The sequence below is a fragment of the Drosophila yakuba genome, chromosome 2L, assembly GCF_016746365.2.
Source record: "Drosophila yakuba strain Tai18E2 chromosome 2L, Prin_Dyak_Tai18E2_2.1, whole genome shotgun sequence".
NCBI classification, from domain to species: domain Eukaryota; kingdom Metazoa; phylum Arthropoda; class Insecta; order Diptera; family Drosophilidae; genus Drosophila; species Drosophila yakuba.
In genome coordinates, this window is record NC_052527.2 from 12,561,590 (window position 1) to 12,579,033 (window position 17,444).

At 47.7% G+C, this 17,444-nt stretch overlaps 7 protein-coding genes across 7 annotated transcripts; 4 read left to right on the forward strand and 3 right to left on the reverse strand.

The window, feature by feature from the left end:
• Positions 1–2,716: 2,716 nt before the first annotated feature.
• On the forward strand, positions 2,717–6,805 carry LOC6527893 (gastrula zinc finger protein xFG20-1). Its single transcript, XM_002088929.4, has 4 exons — positions 2,717–3,096; positions 4,092–4,465; positions 4,522–5,903; positions 5,986–6,805. Exons 1-4 carry the CDS (start codon positions 3,093–3,095, stop codon positions 6,560–6,562), a joined length of 2,337 nt encoding a protein of 778 aa, XP_002088965.1. The 5' UTR covers positions 2,717–3,092; the 3' UTR covers positions 6,563–6,805.
• A 39-nt stretch (positions 6,806–6,844) lies between these two features.
• Positions 6,845–7,672, reverse strand: LOC6527894 (transcription initiation factor TFIID subunit 11). Its single transcript, XM_002088930.3, has 2 exons — positions 7,340–7,672; positions 6,845–7,279 (listed from the first exon to the last, which is right to left on the reverse strand). The coding sequence occupies exons 1-2, from the start codon at positions 7,606–7,608 to the stop codon at positions 6,958–6,960; spliced, it is 591 nt and encodes a 196-aa protein (XP_002088966.1). The 5' UTR covers positions 7,609–7,672; the 3' UTR covers positions 6,845–6,957.
• A 177-nt stretch (positions 7,673–7,849) lies between these two features.
• Positions 7,850–9,739, forward strand: LOC6527895 (methionine aminopeptidase 2). Its single transcript, XM_002088931.4, has 3 exons — positions 7,850–8,181; positions 8,282–9,094; positions 9,169–9,739. Exons 1-3 carry the CDS (start codon positions 8,076–8,078, stop codon positions 9,594–9,596), a joined length of 1,347 nt encoding a protein of 448 aa, XP_002088967.1. The 5' UTR covers positions 7,850–8,075; the 3' UTR covers positions 9,597–9,739.
• Positions 9,740–9,767: 28 nt separating this feature from the next.
• On the reverse strand, positions 9,768–15,416 carry LOC6527896 (pickpocket protein 28). The gene is made up of 8 exons (XM_002088932.4): positions 15,304–15,416; positions 14,867–15,073; positions 11,063–11,419; positions 10,852–11,002; positions 10,563–10,756; positions 10,181–10,507; positions 10,017–10,126; positions 9,768–9,967 (listed from the first exon to the last, which is right to left on the reverse strand). The coding sequence occupies exons 1-8, from the start codon at positions 15,414–15,416 to the stop codon at positions 9,768–9,770; spliced, it is 1,659 nt and encodes a 552-aa protein (XP_002088968.2).
• LOC6527897 (zinc carboxypeptidase) lies at positions 11,379–13,052 on the forward strand. The gene is made up of 2 exons (XM_002088933.3): positions 11,379–12,213; positions 12,276–13,052. Exons 1-2 carry the CDS (start codon positions 11,527–11,529, stop codon positions 12,861–12,863), a joined length of 1,275 nt encoding a protein of 424 aa, XP_002088969.1. The 5' UTR covers positions 11,379–11,526; the 3' UTR covers positions 12,864–13,052.
• On the forward strand, positions 13,527–14,881 carry LOC6527898 (zinc carboxypeptidase A 1). Its single transcript, XM_002088934.4, has one exon. The coding sequence runs from the start codon at positions 13,552–13,554 to the stop codon at positions 14,842–14,844; it is 1,293 nt and encodes a 430-aa protein (XP_002088970.1). The 5' UTR covers positions 13,527–13,551; the 3' UTR covers positions 14,845–14,881.
• LOC6527900 (sodium channel protein Nach) lies at positions 14,764–17,443 on the reverse strand. Its single transcript, XM_002088936.4, has 6 exons — positions 16,995–17,443; positions 16,630–16,932; positions 16,111–16,574; positions 15,891–16,059; positions 15,726–15,823; positions 14,764–15,666 (listed from the first exon to the last, which is right to left on the reverse strand). Exons 1-6 carry the CDS (start codon positions 17,441–17,443, stop codon positions 15,551–15,553), a joined length of 1,599 nt encoding a protein of 532 aa, XP_002088972.1. The 3' UTR covers positions 14,764–15,550.
• Between the last annotated feature and the right edge of the window lies 1 nt (position 17,444).

Consider the following 17,444-nt stretch of genomic DNA (forward strand, 5'->3'; position numbering starts at 1 on the left):
AAACCATATATCATTTGGGTATTGTTAGATAAATTTGGCAAACTTGTTTTTTCACGCCCTTCTCCAAACAAAAATTTCTTATTCATACAGTTTCTGCTTTTATCAATTATTTCGATTGTATAGTTTATTTGTTAGCTTAAAGCAATGCTTATATTAAATTTTTCTTTTTGAATTTCTACCTTTTTAGTTTCATTTTATATTTCTGTAAAACTGGTATTTCTACTATTTTATTCTCCAAATCCTTGTCATCTAATTTTTGCGTTGAGCTTGTACTTTTCTCTCTGATTTGAAACAATTTTCGCCCGAATTTTCCTGCAACATGCCTTTCTTTGCAGCATGTGGCATTTGTGCATTCGAAATTCTGTGACAATCCAGCTTTCTTTATAAATGGGCCTTTAAGTTTTCCTTTGCATTCAGTCGGCTTTTTCCAGCTTTGAATGTTCGATTGTTGCGGAACTGATTGCTTTACCCATGGGAAGGCAATTTGGTCTCTTCTTAGATCTGCATCTACATATACATATGCATACGTATATGCAAGGATGTGCCTATGTCGGGGCTATAAAGTAATATATGTGCATATATGTACATGTATCGTGGCAACCCACTTGGCTTGTCTACTAATTAAAATGCATGCAATAACCTGAAGTCTTTGTTGCCGCATTCTAGCTGCTGTGGTTGTTGCTGTTGCCTTTGTTGCCACCGAGGCTGTTGCTGATGCTGCTTTTTTACTCATGTTGCCCGTGGTGTTGTTGTTGTTGTTGTTGCTGTTCTTGTTGTTGCCCCTGTGCGTAGAAGGACGCAGCAGCAACGTTAACAATTTGCACAAAGTGCTTAGACATGTGAGGATGAAAACTTTTCTTAAGGCTAACTTACGTGGCAGTGACAGAATGGGTAAGGGTAAGGGTACGGGTAAGGAAGTGCTGAGAAATCCCCACCTGGAGGGGAAAAGGATTGGGCCAGCTTAAAGGGGTCCTTCCGCCGTTTCTCTACATGCATTTAATTCCCATCTATTGATAGACTTGTTCTTGCCGAAAGCAAGATACATTTTTAATTGTCTATCAAGGGGGGGCTATTTATAAAACAAAAGATTCCGAAATGTCCTTGCTGCTGACTAATCTCAAGGGAGCGCATGGCAGGCGTACTAAGAGAGACATTGGCAGGGGTCAAAGGGCAGGAGAATGCGGATAGGGGCGGCTTCCACACACAACTGAGTGTGTGTGTATATATGCATTTTTAATGAAATTTGCCGACGATTTGCGCTCGAAAGCAATTTTGAAGCCCAAAAACGGAGGCAGCAACAGTTGCAACTGCTGCACAGTTGTTGCTGCTGCTGCAGGATCACGTGTGCGGCTTACGAAAAATTAATGCAAATTTGCATAATAAACAAACACAATAAGCGGCGTGGATGGCAGGACTGGCAGGACCAGTGGCAGAATTGATTAAGTTGTTGCTGTGCAACTTGTGTGTTGATTTTGCTGGCACAATTTCAGGCTACATAATCTTCACCCTCATCTTCTGGGCATCGAAATATACACTATGCTGTTCCATAAAGTTTCTGTTCTACTGTTTTACATGTTGTTTATCACATTGTGCCTCTTCTTAAAGCCACTCTTTCAGCATTGACCTTCTGCATTTGTTTGCCCCCATATGCATGCAAATAAACAACACATATTTCACACACACGCACACACTCGCACACCCACACGGGCTAACACCGACATTGACGTCACCTTTGGTTGCTAGGAGGGTTGGGTTAAATTGCCGGCACAGAATTGTAATCAGCTTCGAGCCCAATAAACTGCATGAGTGTAAATTTCCTGAATGTAATCGCCCCCAAATCAAAATAGAGTACTCCATGGCCTTCGAGCACTTAGATGGCACAATCGGGTATTTGGGCGCTGGGCTGGGGGATTTGGGTATCAATCGCAAACGGCTGGCAAAGGTCTAAATTGGGCACGGTCAAAGCTCAACACGGAAAAAACAATGCTTATTAGGACACGAAGAAGAGGTTTCGTAGCATAACCGCTTATAAAAAAGATAAAAATAAATTACTAAAATGTTTCATTTTAAGTAAAAAAGTTTTATATATTTATACATTTATTCATTTATTTACAGATTACCAAACTAAACTGGCCCATAAAAGACATGAAATTTTGTTAAAGAGTTGATAAGGAAAAGTGCAATTGAAATTGAAAAGAAAATGATAACTTAGTTTCGCTATGCATTAAAACCATTTAAGTGATAAATTGTAATCAGATGCAAATTTAAAATATATTTTTAAAGAAATTTATGTTTTAAAACCAAACTTTCCGTGGCTTCACTTGAAGTATCTGTTAAATTTGAATTTGAAATTGCGCGCCGAGAATTGTCCAATGCAACTCTGCTGTGCGGGCTCTCTCGTTGTGCAGTGAACAAAATTTATGTATCTAATCGGCGAGTAAGTAGTATAACAGATTGATGCAAGACCGTCTCCTTTTCGCACTATCATACTACTGTACTTTTTATTACAATTTAGTTATTGTAAAGAAAACTTAAAATTATTTTTTCAAAGTTTCAAATCGTGGAGTGCAAATGGCGCCACCAGTTTAAAGGCAGATAATCAAAAATAAACGAGAAGAATCATGCCGAACTGGTTCGAGGCAATGCTGTGGGCGAACCAGTTCCGCCGCTCAAATGAGCGCTGCGACCAGGGCTGCATTGCCACCCTCGAGCTGCACAAAGAAAAATAATTTACTCGCCAGCAGCGCATTGGCGTTTTTTCATTTTTTAAAGTGTACTTAAGAGTTGTTAATATTTTTCGCAGTGCTCGGCCCGACCACAACAAACAATAATAGCCGAATAATAGTGTGAGTGAAAATGCGGCGAGCTGCAATCGGCGCAAAACCCAAGTGTTCCGCAGCACCCAAAGCCCAAATCGAAGAACTCGAAATCGGAATCAGGCGAAGCCATCATTAGCGAGACATTTGTATTTGTCTGACCCCTCAGCGGTGTCTGAGAATCTCGGAGAGTCGTCGTTGAGAGGAGTGGAGAGAGCAGAAGCAGTACAGGGCCCACAATCCAAGTCCAAGGAAGCACCACTCAAACGAACCGATATGGGTAGGTGTATACGGTTTATACAGTGTAATATGGTATATGCGGTGTACATGGTGTATGGTGTGTGTAGGTGTAGATATGTAGACGTGAATCGCCCGATATCGGGAGGCTAAGGTGGAGCCCCGTTTCGGGGTACAGCCGATGCAGGCCAACTAGGAGCATTTGTGCGTGATGCGCGCACTTCAAGTCGCTGTCCTGCCTACCTGCCCCGCCTTCCCCGTCACTCGCCCACCGACTCGGCGAACGCAACGCCACCAGGGCTGCAGCACAGCGTCGCTAATCGGCTGCCCGTCGTTGTTATTGTTGTTGTAGGTGGCGGTGGTGGTGGTTGCAAGAACGAATTGAATATCGAACAAAGTGCTCGTACCCGATAGTTGGTCTTGAAGGAGACTAATGAATACATTCATTTTATGGCACTAAAATATGTTATGGCCGTTGCAAATCTACTATTGATTTCGTACAATGTATTTGGAACTGAACATGTTTACATTTTTATGTGCATATATATAAATAAATCCCCTTTTTAATGTGAAAACCAATATAAAATGAAAAATATAAATTAAAAACATAAAAAAGGGGACATAAAGTGGGACATAATATTATAAACCATAAATTGTAAGTTTACTGTTCGTTAAGAAAATTCTACCAATTCAGACAATCAAACATTTATCTGCAATATCCCGTAAATAAGAATTAAAGCAGTCAAAAGAATAATTATTAAATTTCACCGATAGTTTGCTCAGTAAGAATCAGAACAACAAAATAAGAAAAAAAGGGGAGCCACTAGAACTGACTAGACTTACATATTACAAATAATATAAAATATATATTCTATTGTACTAAACCGTATATTAAGTATAAATACAATAATATTGTGTCAAGTGCATTTGAAAGATCCATCCCTGGTAGGCGCATACAAACCCAAACCAACTGAAAATCAAATTTGCATTTGTTTACGTTCTCCCCTCCACTCTCTAATCTACATTTCCCATTCACAGAAACCGAGTCGATGGCTCCAAGCAGCAGTGCGGCGGCGGCAGCCACCAAACTTCTGGTGGAGATCACCACCGACGGAATACCCAAGCTGCACTGCCCGGTGTGCAACAAGGCGCTGGTCTCCCTGGCCGGATATGTGAAGCACGTGAAGAAGCACCAGCCGCCGGGCGGCTTCGAGTGCCGCCACTGCGATGCTCGGTTTTGCCACGAGGAGGAGCTGACCCAGCATGCAAAGGATGAGCACGGAGTCACCGGCGCGGTAGCTGGCCAGGAGCGAAAACCCTTCGTTTGTGAGAAGTGCGGGGCGGAGTACAAGTACCAGGAGGCATACCGTCGCCACTGCAGGACCAAGTGTGGCGAGGAAAAGCTTTCGAAGGTGAGTAGATCCGAAACAGTGACACCGTTTGCGAATTAATATTATTCCTTTCTTAGGAGGAGTCCCGACCAATGGAGTGCAAGTGCTGCTATACCCGCTTTTCTAGCGCCTCCAATCTATCCAAGCATCGACGTAGTCGTCCCGACACCTGTGGCCAGCCGGAGTACGATTCGCCCGACTCATCCGATGGCATGAAGAAACGAAAGACCTTCCGCAAGAAGGGCAGAAAGAGGGACTCCGATGATGAAGAAGATACCACCACCGATGAATCGGAAGATAGCGATGATGACATTCCTCTGGCCAGTCGACTGAAGACGAAACTCAAGCAGGAGAGCCAGAACTCGGACTCGGGTGACGAGTGTCCCGACTTCGAACCCAACAACAGTGAAGACGATGCGGATGCATCCGGATTCCAGCTTCCTCCGCCGGCTATGGTCAAGGTGGAGGCCTTTGACGAAGAGGATTTCGAGTACCAGGACGCCAGCATGTATGTGAAGACCGAAAGCACCGATATCTTTAGCAACGAAAAGGATAAGCTGCTGGATGTGCTGCTCAATGAGGGCGATGGCTTAAAGCCCTTCGAGAGCTTGAAGGTGGAACAGGGAGCTGGTATACTGGACGAGATAGCGGCCGTGCCGCTAGTTGAGGTTGCGGAAGAAGATGTCTTAGCCCTTAGGGGTCATCAAATGGAAAGACCTCCCGGACCACGAAAGCGAGGCAGACCGCCAAAAGAAAAGATACCTGTGGTTAAGAGAAAGTATCGCAAGCGAAACGCACCTAGATCGCCCTCGCCTGACGATTCATCGGGTACACCAAAACGCGTAGCTAAGATCAGCAAAAAGGAGCTAAAGGAACGCCTTAAGATGATCAACAAGATGGAGAAATCCTGGAAGTGTCCACACTGCGTAAAAATCTATCACATCCGCAAGCCCTACGAGAAACATTTGCGCGACGACCACAAGTTAAATGAGGCAGAAATGAAAGAGATCTTTAAGGACGTGGACGTCCATGCTAAGCTGGACGAGGAGGTCTTTAAGTGTCCCATATGCAGCAAGATCTATTTGGTGGAGAAGCGCTTGGTCACCCACATGAAGGTGCATGGCGAAGATGGCAAGCTGACTTTCAAGTGCCCATGCTACTGCAATCTGTTCTTCGCCACAAAGGAACAGGCTACAGAGCATGCTCGGGCTCAGCACAAGGAACTGCTCTATTGCGAAAAATGCGACAAGTACATGACCGGCCACGACAGTCTCAAGAACCACGAACGCAATTTCCACTCGAAGAAGGAGCCGCGCAGCCAGCAGCGCAACCTCATCTGCGACAAGTGTGGCAAGAAGTTCACCGGACGCACCTCGCTCTCTGACCACGTTCGTTCTGACTGTGGCCGCCTACCGCTCTACGGCTGCAGCGTTTGCGGCAAGCACTTGTCCACCGCTGGGTAAGAAGCGAATTGGTGTAACAACTATTTGTGATTTAATGTTTCTTGAAGCAATTTTAATAACGTTTCTTTCTTTCCGCAGTATTCTCAAGACGCACATGCTCCTTCACAAAGCAGACACTCCGTACCAGTGCGACAAGTGCGGCAAGACATTCAAGGTGAAGGCGCAATACAAGTCGCACTTGAAGACGCGGCATACGGACTACAAGCCGTACAAGTGTCACCTGTGTCCCAAGGAGTATCCGTACAGGGAGAGTCTGCTCACCCACATGACCGTGCACACAGGCATCAAGCGTTTCCTGTGCAATAACTGTGGCAAGCGCTTCACTTGCATCTCCAACTTGCAGGCCCATCGCAAGGTGCACGCCGACACCTGCGGCCAGTTGCCTTTGAATGCCAAGGCCACCCAGTACATGGGTGTGCAGCGCGGAAAACTCTTGATGGGCGCCAAGCCAGAGGCGGGCATGGAGTACGAGGAGACCAAGACCTTAATCGCCCAGGATGTCATCGACCGGGACATGCCCATGGCCCAGGAGCTCAACTTCCCATCCGATGGCTCAGCGCCATTGGCCACTGTGCCCCTGAACTATGCCTCCACACACCTGGTGCCACACATCGTACTGCAGACCATGCAAGCCGAGGCCCGGCGATTGGAGTAACTTCGGAACACATTCATTTAGCGATCCCACTCAATAAAGATGCTTTTGTAAACGGATGCGTATTCTACTGTACAACAAATGGGATGATAACTACATAATATCTACTTAATGACTGGATTAATTAAATAACATTGAAAATAAATAAGCTACATAAAATTGATGTAGAAGAAGGTTTAACGCCATACGGACCTGTCAAAAAACATTTAAGAAAAATAAATTTCCTTATAAAAATAAGCTTTGAAACTTTCTCTTTTTCTCATTTTAAAACGTTCACTTAATGAGTTCTTGGTAAGCTTGGTAAAGACATCTTTATATTTATTAATTTTTCTTTTCTATACATATATTCTTATATTGACTAACAGTCTTACAAACTATATTCTTAACTCCACGACTTGCTAGTTCAGTCTGAAATAGGGCTGCTGGTATCGGCCTATGGGCATCCGATCCTTGGTCCTCAGTCGACGCACTGCCTCTCGTATGAATTTTGGTTGCAGGGCACCGGATTCTCCTTGGGCCTCCATCACGTCGAGGGCCTCCTCCACTACCTCGCCGACAAAGACCTTGGCAATGCCGGACATGGCTATCACAACATTCTGGGACACGGAACAGCCGGTGATAGTTTGCATCAGACGCTTGACGGCGGCCTTGGGAAAGGCTGAGCGACGATACATTTCGTAGCGATCCAGCTGTTCCTCCGTAAAGTTGGAAACGAGAACCCTGGAGGGAAATAGAAAGGTTTTTAGACGATTTGAGGGTATTCTCTTAAAGCTGACTTACTGCATTCGTTCGCGCTCCTCCTCCTCCAGTTCCTTTTTAGTCTTAAGCTTTTTGTGCGCCGGCTCGCCAGAGTCACCATCACCATCCGTGTTCTTGTTGTCGTTGTCACCATCCGCATCTTTGCCATCACGATCCGCATCGTTTCCCGGATCCGAGGTCTCGCTGTCTTTCCGCTCGCCGGTAGAAGTTTGGAAGAATTTGAGGTCGACATCGTCGCCGTCGCTCAAGGAATTGTTTTTCTGCTGCGTGGGAAACAGGATTTCGTCCATTTAAATGGGATTCGGAAAGCACCAGAGTATTATAAACAAAATCAACCAGGGCTACAGTTGTACCACATTCGTGTTTTGCAACACTTAAAAGTTCCGCAGATAAAGATATTACGAAATATCGGATAAAAATATATGTATTAATAATGATGTTAAATTATAGGAAAGTTTCTGAGGTGGCTTTGACTTTTTTATAAATAAAAAAGCATATTCAAATATAATACTCATTAAACTTTTAATGTGTTGTTAATTACATACAAATTATGTAAATTTCCAATTGAATTTATAACAAAAGCACGGTCGCTGAAATTGAATATCCACTGGTTCCGATAGTCCACCAACCGTTTACCAGCACTGGCCTCTGACACCTCGTGTTTTTGTTCTTTTCTCCGCATCGCCATCGCCAGGCAAGAGTGCGCGCTAGATTTTCGTTTATTTAATCGTTTAGCCAGCAACCAAGGCACTGCGAAATGTCCGCAATCGAGACCCTGAATGTGGAGGCGGCAACGCCCGAGATTGGCGAGGAGGTCAAGAAACAAAAGAAGCCCAAGCCGAACAACAAGAAGCTCCGCCAAGGTGAGTGACCTCATGCGAGCAGTGCACTGCGGTAATTGCAATTGCACGAACCTCTCTGCTCAACCACCCACCACCCACTGACCTACCCATTCGCCCACAGAAGCGGCAGCTAAAAAGGCCTCCGGAGAAGGCGTCGACGAAGAACTCACCACAAACGGAGATGCCAAACCGGCAGCTCCGGCCGCTCAGCCGGCAAAGAAGAAGGGAAGCAAGGGCAAAAAGAGCGGTCAGACTGATCCGCCTACCATACCCATTGCCAAGCTTTATCCAGACGGCAACTTCCCCGAGGGCGAGATCGTGGAGCACCCCACGCCCAAGGATCTGCCGGACGATCGCACCGCCAAGGACCGCTTCACATCGGAGGAGAAGCGTGCCCTGGACCGCATCAACACGGACATCTACCAGGAGTTGCGCCAGGCGGCTGAGGCCCATCGCCAGACGCGCCAGTATATGCAGCGCTACATAAAGCCGGGCATGACCATGATCCAAATCTGCGAAGAGCTGGAGAACACTGCTCGCCGTTTGATCGGCGAGAATGGCCTGGAGGCCGGTTTGGCCTTCCCAACTGGTTGCTCTCTTAACCACTGCGCCGCCCACTACACTCCCAATGCCGGCGATCCCACCGTGCTGCAGTACGACGATGTGTGCAAGATTGATTTTGGCACTCACATCAAGGGGCGGATCATTGATTGCGCCTTCACGCTGACCTTCAACAACAAGTACGACAAGTTGCTGCAGGCGGTCAAGGAGGCCACCAACACGGGCATCAAGGAGGCGGGCATCGATGTGCGCCTATGCGACATCGGCGCCGCTATCCAGGAGGTCATGGAGTCATACGAGATCGAGCTGGACGGCAAAACATATCCCATCAAGGCCATTCGCAACTTAAATGGACACTCCATCAGCCCGTACCGTAAGCAACAATTTATAAATATTCCAAATTTGCTATGTGCAGAATGTTAATGAAGTCTAAAATGTATTTCTTAGGCATTCATGCTGGAAAAACGGTGCCCATTGTGAAAGGTGGCGAGTCCACTCGCATGGAGGAGGATGAATTCTACGCCATTGAGACGTTCGGCTCGACGGGTCGCGGTCTGGTCCACGACGACATGGACTGCTCGCATTACATGAAGAACTTTGATCTGCCGTTTGTGCCGCTGCGCCTGCAGTCATCCAAGCAGCTGCTTGGCACCATCAACAAAAACTTCGGCACCCTGGCCTTCTGCAAGCGCTGGCTGGACCGCGCCGGTGCCTCAAAGTACCAGATGGCTCTCAAGGATCTGTGCGACAAGGGCATTGTGGAGGCCTATCCGCCGTTGTGCGACATCAAGGGCTGCTACACGGCTCAGTACGAACACACCATTATGCTGCGACCCACCTGCAAAGAAATCGTTTCCCGAGGCGACGACTACTAGTGGGACGAGGATCCGGATAGTGACAGATTTTCGGCGATGTATTGCTTGCATTATATACGGTTTTTGATATAAGTTCATTCTATTGTTGATTTTTTGTGAGCATGCGCGAACCGAATTATAAATACAGTGTATTATGCTCAGTATATAAGCGAAGTGAGATTATTCTCACTGTTATTCTTGTCTTGGCAGAGTTCTTTGGATCTTCGGTAAAAGCTCACGCCAGTAAAGAGAATTGTGGTGATTCTTTGGCTCCTTATCTAAGAATGACCTATATATATAGACAAACCCTTTGCCTGTAAGATAGTACAGGATCTCTATGTAACTGACTATGCTGAAACCGTACATGAGCGAGAGAATGCCTCCAAAACGATCTAAAGGTACAATATATTTATATTCATATTAGTTATTTAATGAACTTACTTAGCAGAACAACCCAACTGCTAACCATTTGGGATTTTGTAGCTTGGGCAAAGCGCAGTTTAAAGAAGAGCTTTATGATGGCTAATGGTCGCTCGTTGGTCAGTCCCTTTCTAAAATATTTAAATTCATTATTTAGCAAGGAAAATGTTGGGCACATTACGTACAGTAAACCGGTGAAGTAACCAGTGATATTATAAGTGCGCCTCAAGGGAGCCACGTTGGTGGTGATACTCATGCTAACTCCATTGCAGGTGGGCAAACAGTGCTCGCATTTCCTCTGGGCCAAGTTCTCCTCGTTGTTCTGCAGGTAGGCGAAGTCACTGTAGCCGTACCAAATGCTCTTCCATCTCGTAAGGCAGGGTAGATCGGGTAGCATACAGTAGTCGAAGTCCATGGAACTGCCCACCAGGGGCGGCGATACACAGCCGCAGTGATCGATCATGCTCTTCATGCGGCATACCAGGAGGCACTCGTCCAGGGAGTAGTAAGATCTGTAAGGACGAGATTCACCAGAGATTTGATGGATTAGCTAAGATGGGTACTAACTGGTTGAGCAATCGCATGCCCTCTTCGGGATAGTAACAACGTCGTATATGTGGCGAGACTCCGCGAACCGCTTCACCTGAGCTGAAGAACATCGGCTGGATGGGAATCTCCACAATGCTGTAGTGATCTACCAGTACCTCTCCCAAAGTCGTGGACTGAATGGTGGCATAGTCCTCTTGGGGGAAAATTGTGAGCTAAGGATAGCAGCGAAGAAGAGGACAACTTAAAAACTGAAACTGAGCTGTTAATCAATCCTAAGAGTCTACAATTTGTAAGCCTGTCAGCTTACATGAAAAGCGTTATTGGAGTGAAAGGTGTTTGTGATATCTTCCTTCGGAGTATCCTGCAGCACAAATTGGACGCTGTTCAAAATGGAATTCGATTCAAAGACCACCCTTGGCACAGCTCTCATTTCGGAGTCGTCCTCCGCTCGCTTGGTGCTATTAAACTTTAATGTTAGGTAGATCATATCATAGCAATATCACGTAGTATACACTTACGGAAATTGGGAATAGCTGGGCCGTCGATAGTTAAATATGCAGCACACATTCGACGATGTTGGTCTCTTGAGGAACAGTTGACTGGTGTTGACGGGCGCCCCAAAGACAATGCCCCTAATCACCAGATCCCCGCAACCGGGCGACAAGTCCCTCAGTATATCGCGCACCGAGTAACCACCGCCGTTGTGGTAATCGACGAGCAGCCGGTGCAGTCGCTCCAGCTCCGTGGCATTCCAACGTTCTTGATCGGATTCGAGGGGGTTCAGGTAGAACTGAGCCAGCACCAGCAGGCGATCGGCCATATCGTCCAGATCAAGGGCCACCGCCTGTAGAGAGGAGTTGCCCTGGTGATGGAATCTATTGGAGGAGGCGTGGTGTGTTACAATCAGAAATTAGTATGCCTCACTGCACTCGGGTGGGGTATAAAAGGCCCGGAGCAAGACTAACCCTGGACTAGTGCCAATATGAAGCTTCTGCTGGTGCTACTGTCGGTTAATATTCTTACTTTTTGCTTGGCTGAACGCCGGAGGTTCGACAACTACAAGGTCTACAGAGTGAACCCAGTGAAGGCGAATCAACTGGAGGGTCTGCGATCTTTGGAGGCCAATAGCGAGGATGCTGTCGTACTGAACAATCTGCATCTTGGGCCCACGGATTTTCTAGTGGCGCCCGGCTTCGATGGAGCCTTTCTCAAACTCGTCAAAGACTTGGAACTCGCTCCTGAACTCATCGACGCGAATGCCCAAGCGAGTCTATCCCTGGACATAGAGCCCGTTGCGGATGCGAATCGACGCAGTGATGACTACTCTTGGAGTGAATACCACGAACTGAACGACACGCATCGGTGGATGCAGAATCTGGTGGGCAAGTATCCGGATATCGTCAGTGTATTCGTGGCAGGTCAGAGCTACGAGGGTCGAGAGCTCCTGGGCCTGAGGATTAACCATAACGACGGAAGAGCTGACAAGCAGTCTATATTCTTGGAGGCGGGAATGCATGCTAGGGAATGGATTGGTCCTGCCACAGCCACCTACTTTGCCAACGAGCTACTGTCCTCCCAGCAGCAGGAGATCATGGGTCTAGCCAGATCCTATGTGTGGTACATCCTGCCCCATGCCAACCCAGACGGATATGTCTACACCCACAAAACGGTAAGCATCTAAATTGGTGCTGCAGCACATATCCAATAAGGTGTTCCTCATGGTCCCTTTAGAACCGCATGTGGCGCAAGACAAGGAGTCCGCAGGAGAAGAACTGCGTGGGAACGGATCCCAATCGAAACTGGGACTTCCACTGGCGCGAGGTGGGTGCAAGTTCTGATCCCTGCTCGGAGTCATACGCTGGACCCAAGGCGTTCTCCGAACCCGAGGTTGAGACTCTTTCTCAGTATCTGAAGTCGGTGCCGGAACCCATGTTCATGTACCTCGCGCTGCACTCCTTCTCCCAGTTGTTGCTATATCCCTATGGACACACATCCGCACTGCCCGAAAATCATCGCCAGTTGGAGCAGATCTTCAATGCAGCCGTGGGTGCAGTGAAGCGGCGTTACGGAACTCGGTACACTGGAGGAAATGTCTACGATGCCATCTATCCGGCAGCTGGTTCCAGTATGGATTGGGCATATGGAGTGCTCAACGTCAAGTACTCCTTCACCTACGAGCTACGACCTTCTGGCTACAGTTTCTGGACAGGCTTTAGACTCCCCGCTTCTCAAATAATACCAACGGGTCAGGAGACCACGGATTCGTTGGTGGAAATGATTAGGGCTGCTGCTCAAATCGAGGGTTACAAAATTGAGTAGCAGATAGAGCTTACGATGTACTGTTGATAAGATATGAATGGAAATATCTGTTACTTCTGAAAGAACCAAACGTAACCAGCTTTTGATTAAAAAGATAACGTGAACAAGCTGATAAGTGAAAAAGTCCAAATTCGCTCAGTAAATTTTCAGTAGAATGATGATAATAATGATTTGATTAAATGTTATCAATTTCGCAGTCTGAAATGGTAGTTTGCTGAAGAGAATGACTATTCAAAGATTGAATATAAACAAAAGCCACGAGCTTATAATTTAGAGCAGATATAAGTAATACTAAGAAGGAAATTTATATATATGTAAAATATTAAGAAGCCTTTTTTTTGACATTCTCTTAAATAGGTGGTACAATTGAACGAAGATCTCAACACTGTCATACACTTAAAATTTCATGACCAGCCAACGGGATTATTGGCTGATGAAATGTCAGTTCCCGAGGAGCTCAAGACGTCATCAGTCGAGAGCAGGTCGGGAATTAAAGTGATTTAAAAGGCCCAGCCGTTAAGACGGCGATAATGGTGAACACCGATTACTCCAATATTTACTGCCCAAGCAATTGTCACAGGCAGTCGCGGACCGTAAATTAGATTCAGTTAGTGAATTGTTGAAGTTCTTATCGGGGGCCTATAAAAGGAAGTGGTTCGCCCGGTGTTGGCTCAAACCAACGACAACCATGTCGCTGACCAAGTGCCTTCTATTCGCCCTCCTGGCCATCGTGGCCACCGCATCCGTGAGCGCCGAACGTGTTCGCTATGACAACTACCGCATGTACAAGGTCAACTCGGAGAATGCCCAGCAACTGGCGGTGCTGAAGGACCTGGAGGGATCCAGCGACTCCATTATGTTCCTGGATGGTGTCCATCTTGTGGGTGCCGATATCCAAATCGTGGTGGCTCCTCACAAGGTGCCCGACTTCCTGGAGATCATGGGCAGGTCGGAAATCAAGTACGAGCTGCAGTCGCGCGATGTGCAGAAGTCTCTGGACGAGATCGACGAGAAGGTCGCCATCAAGGGACGTGCCACCAAGGCCTACAACTGGGCCCAGTACTACGAACTCGACGACACCTATGTCTGGCTCCAGACCCTGGCCCAGGAGAATCCCGGAGTGGTCACTCTCATTGAGGGCGGCAAGACCTACCAGGGACGCTCCATCCTCGGCGTTAAGATCACCAGGGGAGGTGCCAAAAAGAATGGCAAGGAAAAGCCCGGCATTTTCCTGGAGGCCGGTATCCATGCCCGCGAGTGGATTGCTCCCGCTGCTGCCACCTACATCATCAACCAGCTGCTGACCTCCGAGGTGGAGTCCATCAAGGAACTGGCCGAGAACTACACCTGGTACGTCCTGCCCCACGCCAATCCCGATGGCTATGTCTACACCCACACCACGGATAGAATGTGGCGCAAGACCCGCACTCCCTACGGCAGCTGCTTTGGTGCCGATCCCAACAGGAACTGGGGCTTCCACTGGAACGAGGTGGGCGCCAGCAGCAGTGCCTGCTCCGATACCTACGCCGGTCCATCCGCTTTCTCCGAGATCGAGACCCTGTCACTGTCCAAGTTCATTGAGGGACTGAAGGGCAAGGTCCAGCTGTACCTTTCCCTGCACGCCTACTCCCAGTACCTGCTGTATCCCTATGGACACACCGCCGATCTGCCCGACAATGTGGCCGATTTTGAGCAGGTCTTTAACGCCTCCATTGCCGCCGTGAACAAGCGCTACGGCACCAAGTACACCGGAGGCAACATTTACGATGCCATCTACCCCGCGGCTGGTGCCAGTGTGGACTGGGCCTACGGAACCCAGGATGTGCGCATGGCCTTCTGCTATGAGCTGCGTCCCTCGTCGAAATCCTACTTCACCGGATTCAAGCTACCCGCCGAGCAGATCGTTCCCGCCAGCGAAGAGCTGCTTGACTCCATCTTGGCCATGGTCACCGAGGTCAAGAGCCTGGGCTACTTCGACTAAGCGACTCTAATAAAGTACTCACAGCTTTTCGGCATAACCACGTAGTAGGCGTCCACTGATTTTGTTGGAGGTGCACACTCCAACCGCCGGAAAGGGGCTGTTGGCCACATGCACCAGGTCGGGGGCCATGTGGATCTCGGTGGGCTGCACCAGGTACTCCAGGATGAGGTCAGCGATCACGATGTGGGTGTATATCACAATGGCGGTGAGCAGAGCCAGCCAGACAGCTCTGCAAGTGGGAGATAGGTAGCTCAGGATATTCTTAAATAAGAAGATACATTCCCTAAAGAGGTATCCACCAGATAGAAATTAAATACACATTTGCTCAGTTTGTTCAGTTTATCTCAGTCCACGACGGTTGTTTCGAATACAGAGATATACAGAGTAATGGAAATTCAAAGCACATTTACCCAACCTCTTCACTGGGGCCGTATGTCTATAGTAGCGCTTTTAACTCACTTGGCATATCGGACGGGTGAATGATAGAGGAACGGATGCAGGCCATTGATGTAACTCTGGCGCAGAAACTCTCGGAACAAGCGCCGATAGTGGGACTCCTCCACTCGAGCCATTGTGTTTGAAGAGTGCTCGAGTGCAGACGATTTATAGTGCTAGTTGCTGCTCATCAATCAGAAATCAGAGCTCTAATGAAAGCGTGTCAAGTGGAGTGCAATGGGGTGTGCGAAGATGGCTGGGAGCTGGCACTCTAGTCCGCCCGGTTGATGTAGTTGAAAACTGGCCTAAAGGTAAGGAAGTAAATGAACTCGAATGCCGTCACTATGCTGAATCCCATAATTAGTCCCAGCAAGCCGCCAAATGAAGCTGTCAAAGAAAGTAGGCTAATCAATATTCAAACATTCATTGAATAGTTATTAGCGTACCCAAGGCGGACAGCCAGTTCTGAAAGATGTCCGTTCGATATCTGGTGCTCATTAGGTCGCTGAAGAACACATGGAGCAGTATCATATCTGTGGAATTGCTGTTTGAAATAAATAAATAACACATTTATATACATCAATTGAGGTGGAGGTTTTAAGGTTTAATACTTAAAAGTTGGCCGGTTGGCAAAGTAGCTTATGTCCAGTCGGCCCGTAGTACTCTCGGAAACATAATGATTCGACTGGCAGTCCTGCAGACATCCGCAGGGAAAGCTATCCGTCTTCCGGATAATTGAGAGCGAAAAGTTCAAATTGGCCAGGGCATGGGAAAAGATTCCTAAATATCCAACATATAACTAACTATAAATCATTTGAAGTTTCTACCCACTTTTGCTTCGAATCATGCAGTTGGTTTGCAGCACACCGCAAACTTGGTAGCTGCCGTTGTTGTAAACGTACGGCGGTAGACAACCACAGTGGTCCACGGTCATCCGGACCCGGCACTCGAACATGCAGTTGATGAAGGAGTAGCGCCTGAGGCCGTGCATCGTCCGCTCGCTGCCAAAGAGGCAGTTCCTCAGCGAGAGATCCATGCGGCGAATATCGTTGGTGGCGTAGGTGGACTCCGGATTTATTCTCACAAAGCTCTCCCTCGTGGTGGTGACCACCTTGGTCTCCGAGTTCTCATCCGGAAAGTTATAGGCGTCGTGGAGGAGCAAGCGGAAGCCATAGCCACTGAAGAAGGTTCCATAGTAGTCCGATATCATGGGGTTCAGCAGAACCGAGAGACCCGTGGGATAGCCGCAACCCGTAACGCGATATGGCCGCTTTGGCACCTGGTACGCAATTTTCCTACTCAGCGATAGGAAGTTACACTCATTGAAATGGTTAAATTATTCCATCTTACTCTGGAAAATTGTTGCTGATACCGCCGAAGTAGTTGAAAGTACAGCACTGGCCCTCCATGGTATCTATGCGTTGGAAGAGACTGTCGCATCGCGTATTGATGCCCTTCCAAATGCAGCTGGAGATCATCTCGATGCAGTCCGGCGACAGTTGCTGGGTGAGTCTTGTGAGCGTAAGGTTGTTGAGGCTCAAAATCCGATCGTAGATCTGCAGCGAATCATTGCTAATCATGGAATCCACGGGCAAAAGTGTCAGATTGAAGAGGTTGTGCAGCTCGGATCTGTTGACTCCAGCCGGAACTTGCCTGCAAAGGATGCGGAAGAGGATTTACAAAAGTCTTCACATATCCTTTGGCTCTAAACTCACATTTGGTCCAGCAAGGTAAGTGCCTTGCTCCTCGATATCTTATTGAAGTTGCATATGGTGACGGCGGGAAACGGAATGTTCCAGGTGGGAAAGTGCGAGCTTTCGATAACGGTCACCGTTGGGGTTTCCTGGCTCCAGTACCAGGACACCACCACCAGCACAATAGAGGTAATGATGGCCAGGATCACAACCACCAGCCAGAACCATCGCTCGTTGCGACTGATGTCCTGTCGGGTGATGTAATTGAATCCGTGGAGCGAAGTGGTCTCGCAGTAGTTGCGCATGTTCTCGGTGAACCATTCCCCGATTTGGCGAAAACGATGTTGGGAATGGATGGGATTGTGTGATTGGTTGTGGGTGGGATGACTGCGTCTGCGACTGGCGTTGGTGGCCATCTGTTGGGCCTGAACGTGGCGCAAGTCGAAGATGCGCCGCTTCTTGAACGCCATC

What these genes read in the sequence shown, in the direction of transcription:
- LOC6527893 (XM_002088929.4), top strand. An exon ending in GCGAGGAAAAGCTTTCGAAG is followed by an intron (nt 4,466 to 4,521) that starts GTGAGTAGATCC and finishes TTCCTTTCTTAG; the next exon opens with GAGGAGTCCCGACCAATGGA. An exon ending in AAGCACTTGTCCACCGCTGG is followed by an intron (nt 5,904 to 5,985) that starts GTAAGAAGCGAA and finishes TTCTTTCCGCAG; the next exon opens with TATTCTCAAGACGCACATGC.
- LOC6527894 (XM_002088930.3), bottom strand. Translation starts at nt 7,608, where the DNA reads ATGGACGAAATCCTGTTTCCCACGCAGCAGAAAAACAATTCCTTGAGC. An exon ending in GAGGAGCGCGAACGAATGCA is followed by an intron (nt 7,280 to 7,339) that starts GTAAGTCAGCTT and finishes ATTTCCCTCCAG; the next exon opens with GGTTCTCGTTTCCAACTTTA.
- LOC6527895 (XM_002088931.4), top strand. Translation starts at nt 8,076, where the DNA reads ATGTCCGCAATCGAGACCCTGAATGTGGAGGCGGCAACGCCCGAGATT. An exon ending in CAACAAGAAGCTCCGCCAAG is followed by an intron (nt 8,182 to 8,281) that starts GTGAGTGACCTC and finishes ATTCGCCCACAG; the next exon opens with AAGCGGCAGCTAAAAAGGCC. An exon ending in ACACTCCATCAGCCCGTACC is followed by an intron (nt 9,095 to 9,168) that starts GTAAGCAACAAT and finishes TGTATTTCTTAG; the next exon opens with GCATTCATGCTGGAAAAACG.
- LOC6527897 (XM_002088933.3), top strand. Translation starts at nt 11,527, where the DNA reads ATGAAGCTTCTGCTGGTGCTACTGTCGGTTAATATTCTTACTTTTTGC. An exon ending in ATGTCTACACCCACAAAACG is followed by an intron (nt 12,214 to 12,275) that starts GTAAGCATCTAA and finishes TGGTCCCTTTAG; the next exon opens with AACCGCATGTGGCGCAAGAC.
- LOC6527898 (XM_002088934.4), top strand. Translation starts at nt 13,552, where the DNA reads ATGTCGCTGACCAAGTGCCTTCTATTCGCCCTCCTGGCCATCGTGGCC.
- LOC6527896 (XM_002088932.4), bottom strand. Translation starts at nt 15,416, where the DNA reads ATGGCTCGAGTGGAGGAGTCCCACTATCGGCGCTTGTTCCGAGAGTTT. An exon ending in TCACCCGTCCGATATGCCAA is followed by an intron (nt 15,074 to 15,303) that starts GTGAGTTAAAAG and finishes TCCCACTTGCAG; the next exon opens with AGCTGTCTGGCTGGCTCTGC. An exon ending in CCCAGCTATTCCCAATTTCC is followed by an intron (nt 11,003 to 11,062) that starts GTAAGTGTATAC and finishes AAAGTTTAATAG; the next exon opens with CACCAAGCGAGCGGAGGACG.
- LOC6527900 (XM_002088936.4), bottom strand. Translation starts at nt 17,443, where the DNA reads ATGGCGTTCAAGAAGCGGCGCATCTTCGACTTGCGCCACGTTCAGGCC. An exon ending in ATCAGCAACAATTTTCCAGA is followed by an intron (nt 16,575 to 16,629) that starts GTAAGATGGAAT and finishes ATCGCTGAGTAG; the next exon opens with GAAAATTGCGTACCAGGTGC. An exon ending in CTGCATGATTCGAAGCAAAA is followed by an intron (nt 16,060 to 16,110) that starts GTGGGTAGAAAC and finishes TTGGATATTTAG; the next exon opens with GAATCTTTTCCCATGCCCTG.